General features: G+C 41.3%; 1 protein-coding gene across 1 annotated transcript; it reads right to left on the reverse strand.

Annotated features, from left to right (window-relative positions):
- Positions 1-396: 396 nt before the first annotated feature.
- On the reverse strand, positions 397-3,669 carry LOC124652342 (MADS-box transcription factor 13-like). Its single transcript, XM_047191367.1, has 7 exons — positions 3,488-3,669; positions 1,670-1,754; positions 1,411-1,475; positions 1,182-1,281; positions 927-968; positions 794-835; positions 397-651 (listed from the first exon to the last, which is right to left on the reverse strand). The coding sequence occupies exons 1-7, from the start codon at positions 3,667-3,669 to the stop codon at positions 397-399; spliced, it is 771 nt and encodes a 256-aa protein (XP_047047323.1).
- Positions 3,670-5,405: the final 1,736 nt, after the last annotated feature.

Raw genomic sequence — 5,405 nt, forward strand, 5'->3', positions numbered from 1 at the left:
AACTCCATGTGCGGACTGTGGAAGTAGCGGAACAAGAGGATATTACACAATGTGGCACTTCAGCCTATGTCAGATGGCAGATCGACTACTTCAAAAAAAAAAGATGGCAGATCGGCTGCCCTTCCCAAAAGAAACTATCCAATAGGTTTTACTCTATCGATTTGATCAAAATGCGGATTTAGTAAACAACTTTGACATCCATTAACTCAATCGCTAGAATATATATAGCAGTACTCCTGGTAATTTTGTTTTAATTTCACATCAGCAGCAAATTAAGAGGTCCAAACGACAAAACGAAGGACACATATACTGTAACCAGATGGACTGACACGAATATCTCAGTACTGGTAACTTATTGCGTTGTGTCCTCAAGGTAGAGCTTGTACAGGTAGATCATCAGAAGTGGTGAGCTGTGTCGCCGACGCCCGGTGGTGCGAGCTGGTAACCGAGGTTGAGCTGCAGCGACGCCTGAGCCTGAGCTTGAGCTTGAGCATGAGCGTGCGCCTGAGCCTGCGCATGCACCGCCGCCTCGAACAGGTTGGCGGGAAAGAAGCACTTCATGTCCAGCGCGGCGAACGGATTCAGCTCTGGCGCCACGGACGGGGGCCTGGCGATGGTCACCTGCTGCAGCTGCTGCTCCCCCTCCGCGATCTGATCAAGATGACCAACAGAGAATGATCGATCACCAGAGCATGCTTGACGTTATATGCACTTTGGACTTATAATATATATTCATGGTTATTCCAGCTTAATTTGGAAAATTTGGATTGATTTAATTTGACTGTTTCTGTACCTTGGTTCTGAGGTCCATATTGTCATTTTGAAGCTCTATCTCCTACAATGGTGACAAGATTATGCATTAATCGCAGACGAAATGAAGCCAAGATTGGTCAATTATCTAAGGAAACAACATCTAGTAGCATTACCCTTTTGACCATGTAATTGATCTCCCCAGACAGCAGCTCATTCTGATACATGAATGCACAAAGTAAGATCAAAATTACTTCATCCAGGGATGTAGCTAGGTTTATCAACAATTCACCGTAGTATAAGAATCTGAAAAGCTACTCATATTCATGTGCCTTCGAATACACAATTCAATAATGGAAGCCATATATATGTGCTAAATTTTCTGAAAGACAAGCGAAAACGGTGGGAGGTTGATCGAAATTTCAGTTTACCTTCCTGGCCCTGATCTTTGCAATGCCTTTCTCCAGCCGGCTCTCAAGCTGTTTCAATTCTTTCAGTGAAAGGTTGCCCACAGAATCACCAACCAGGTGCCTTTTGAAGATAGAATTAATTAGAACACCAAACTTAAGGAAGTATCACTCGCTTGTAATTTCAGCCAACATACACAAGATTCTACACGATGTATGTGTTGATGTGTTGTATGATTATATATGATCTTACTTGTTGGTGTTTTGCAGCATCTGGATCTGGTGACGCAGCTTTGCAGCTTCTTGCTGGTAGTATAGCTTCAGATAAAAAAAAAATAGCAAAATAAAAACAGTGAGATTGATACCAAATTCGTTAATTTTTACATGTTACAACTCTTGTTTTGATAGAAAAGTAAGGCTCCAGGTAACCTCATGCCCCATACACATTTAGATGCTTCGGAAGTTGCAAAAAATGGAATTGACATATTTGGAATATGGATTCAATCATTTACCTGAGCATTGACCTCAATGAGAGGTGCCCCAGAAGTTGAGCCAGAAGCATGTGCCTTCTTGTACCGGTCAATTGTGGCCTTAACACTGCATGTCACATAAACAAGGGAGGAGAGATCAGGCAGGAGTCATGCATCACTCTGTGAAGTTGATCGATGTTCACAAGACAAATATGGCATACAACGAGAGACAAATAGTGTCCAACTGTCCACATGTATACGTATACACATTATCTAGTACAGAAATATGTGCATGCACATGTGTATAAACAAGTATATATTCTGCTGGTTAGTTCAGCACAAAATTGTGCAAGAGAAGGAATGAAATGAGCACAGAGCCATTGTCAATGCATCAAGCACATGCATACATTGAATGCATGGTAGAATTTGGTGCATGTTTTGCAGAGGCTGGGGCGTTGTCTCCGTTTCGAAAAAATTTGGTGCATGTTTTTCAATGGAGAGGAGCAAGCACAGCGAATAAGGGGGAGAGTGCTTGCAGTTTCCAGGTTGGTGCAAGTTTTGAGGGGCATACATACCCATGAGATGGATGATGAGACTATGCATGCATGTTGTCCATGTATCCTTGAGATGATGAGATGCATGAGCTGAGCAAACGCAGCGACGACCATGAATTATTACTGGGTGCCCCTGCATGCATTCATGCGAGGTTGGGGAGGGAAAGCGAGGAAGAGGAAACTCCAGGCAGACAGCTAGTTTCAGGACGAGGTTCGTTTGTATGCAAGGTCCCTTCAGTTCAGGCAGACGATGCTAGCATGTGAAGAATAAAATATAGTATCATAAAACATGACATAAGCCCACGTATCTCTCTGTGGGAGACAGTCAGACAGTATTTGTGAGATGTGTAGAGAAGGAGAGGGCAAATGCACTTGAGTTATTCTGGTACAAGTTATGTGCATTTGAATTATCTGAAGTTAGCTCAGAGTATTTCTCTATCAATCCTAATTCTCTATACAGAATACAAACATATCTAATTCGCGGATAACTAAGAACTTTAGACAGATATTGAAATTTGGTGATAAAACAGCTTTTAATTTGTTGGCCAGCAGCTGCTAAAATGCAAGGGAAAATCAAATTATGAATGTGCATCTTGTATGTATGACAACATGAATATAAAAGCCATACTTTTCATTTCTAATTGCATGGTTTAAATAAATAATGCTGGTGAGTTGACACAATTAAAATGCTAGCTCGAGATTATCAGTATATACGAATATTGCGTCTTAAGTGCTAATCTACGTCTGTAGAGCTAGTCTCGGTTTTGATATTTGTAGTTTGTGCATGTTCTATAAGCACTTAGTAAGAAGTTTTATTGCGTATTTAGCAAGTTTTGTTACTCCGCGCATCTATATGAAATATCCAATCGCAGCCTGAGCTTGATTTGGAGAGTGTCCAAATTAATAATTCTCGTTCTCACCAAAAAGATGATGTGTGTGCATGTTGCAGCATGAACAAACTGCGATAATATAGCCTGTCAACCACGTATATATTATACGACTCTATCTAGGATTTTTTTTTAGAAATAATAGTGTATATTGATTAATTAAATAATTGGTCCAACTCTTTAGTTTATCTAAATATTTTTAGCCATTAACAATCGCAAGAGTACAAAAAGAACTTTTATCGATAGAGCCTTGAATTAGTTAATTAATACTAGCATGTCTTGAACAAAGTAAAGCAACAGAAAGATTGTGCTGAGCATGAAATGACATATATACCTAGGAATTGACAAACACATCAACTCATCTCATCAAGCTAGCCCGTAGCCAGATCTAGGTTGTACGCACATAAATAGAGATGTACCTGTTGTTGGAGTACTCGTAGAGGCGGCCGCGGCTGGAGAAGACGATGAGCGCCACCTCGGCGTCGCAGAGGACGGAGAGCTCGTAGGCCTTCTTGAGGAGCCCGTTCCGGCGCTTGCAGAAGGTCACCTGCCGGCTAGTCGTGTTCTCGATCCTCTTGATCTCAATCCTTCCCCGACCCATCTCGGTCGATCTCCAGCTAGCTTCTTCTTGGTGATCTGAACCAAACACAGCAGATCCATCGATCAATCAAAAGATTCGGCAACACGATATTATGCATGATCTTCAAGTATATATATGATGTGATCGGCGTATCCAAAAGGGGAAAAGAAGCCAGAGGGCGGCAAAGGGATGAACAAATGCAAGAGAACTAGAGAAGAGATGGGCCTCTTGCAAATAAAATTAAACTGGAAGGCGAAGAAAAGCAAACCCATGATTTGATTGATGGAAAAAGGGCGATCCCATGATTTGACGTATTCAAGTGCTTTCGTTTAGAAAAGAAATCATGGGAACAGAAGATCTAGCAAAAGTAATATCCCATGAACAAAAGCTTTTCTGCAACTTCCTCTCGATCTGTGTAACAAACTATCTCTCAAATCGAAAGTAAGGAGCAAACATCGATCTAGAACCAGCTGCTGGGGGGTGGCATCAAAGAGATTCAAGCAAATAATATCTCGGCAGTCTAATTCCTCCCAAACAAAGGAAAAAATAACCAACTACACGTGATCAGAAAATCGTATCTGTATCATATCATCCCCATAACAAAGAAAGCTAGAACAGTCGTTGCTAATTAAGGTATCCATTTCTCTTAACATATCTAACTAGCTGCTGGTCAAAAGAAAGATATGTACATTTACCGTACAAGATCAAAGATCTGGTTGTATAAGAAGAGGATGAGATGGAAATCTGAAGAAACAAAAAAACCGAAACCTTCTGAAGAGAAAACAAGTTATGCACCGGCCGGGAAAGAATCCAAAATCCAGAAGCATACAAAGAGGAAATCGTCCGCTCAAAGAAAGTCAAGCATCAAACTAGAAACCAGTCTCCATGGTTTCTCTTGCAAGAAGTAGGAGAAGAGCTAGCACACAAAATGAAAAAGGGCGAGATGGATCGATCGGTTTCTTTCCTCAGAGAGAGAAGATACAAATCAGCAAGATCGCTGCAAAGTGCAGCTGCAGAACAGAAAGGAGAGGATCACAACGAAATATTATCATCCAGGGGTAAGGAGAAGAACCTATGGCTCTAGGCAGAAAAGCTGGCTCACGAGAAGGTATGGAGCTCTCCCTGCTGCCTGCCTTGGTTTAATGGACTGGCTAGGAAAAGCAGGAGCTCTACTGCTACTTGGGTTTCCTCTGGGAGGTAAAGTAAGCAGCGAGTTGATAGGGGCCAAGCGAAGGAGGGAGATTAAAGAGGGCTGAGCTGAGAGAGACCACCACTCGCAGTCTTGCACGGAAATGTATTTCTCCGTTGCTGACGCCTTTCTTACCTTGCTTACCCGTTTATAGCTGTTTCTTTTTAGACACCTCAACTTTGTTCCGGAACAATTTACTTGATTATGGGAACCTCCTCTCTGTCTTTTTTTTTTCTAGGCTGTTGAGTTATTTATAAACATACAAGATGGCTACTTGGTCTAATATTGGCCTAATTAATCGTTTGGGAGTAATTAGATGAGACCAGGAACTAATTATAAGCAACTGATGCCATGTTTGTATACCTGGTCCTGCAGAGGTTAACTCAAACGAACCTGTCATCTTTGTTCAACAATTGTGTGTCCTATCTTGGAAACTGCAGCCATGTATAGTTCCGGAATGCTGTTACTAATAATATGCTAACTCAGTTAGCCCCTATTGTATTAGTATGTATTAGTCCGATTATGGCATGTTTATTAAATTAGTTAATTATTATGTACCCAAGACTTC

The sequence above is a fragment of the Lolium rigidum genome, chromosome 5 (genome assembly GCF_022539505.1).
Source record: "Lolium rigidum isolate FL_2022 chromosome 5, APGP_CSIRO_Lrig_0.1, whole genome shotgun sequence".
Taxonomy (NCBI): Eukaryota; Viridiplantae; Streptophyta; class Magnoliopsida; order Poales; family Poaceae; genus Lolium; species Lolium rigidum.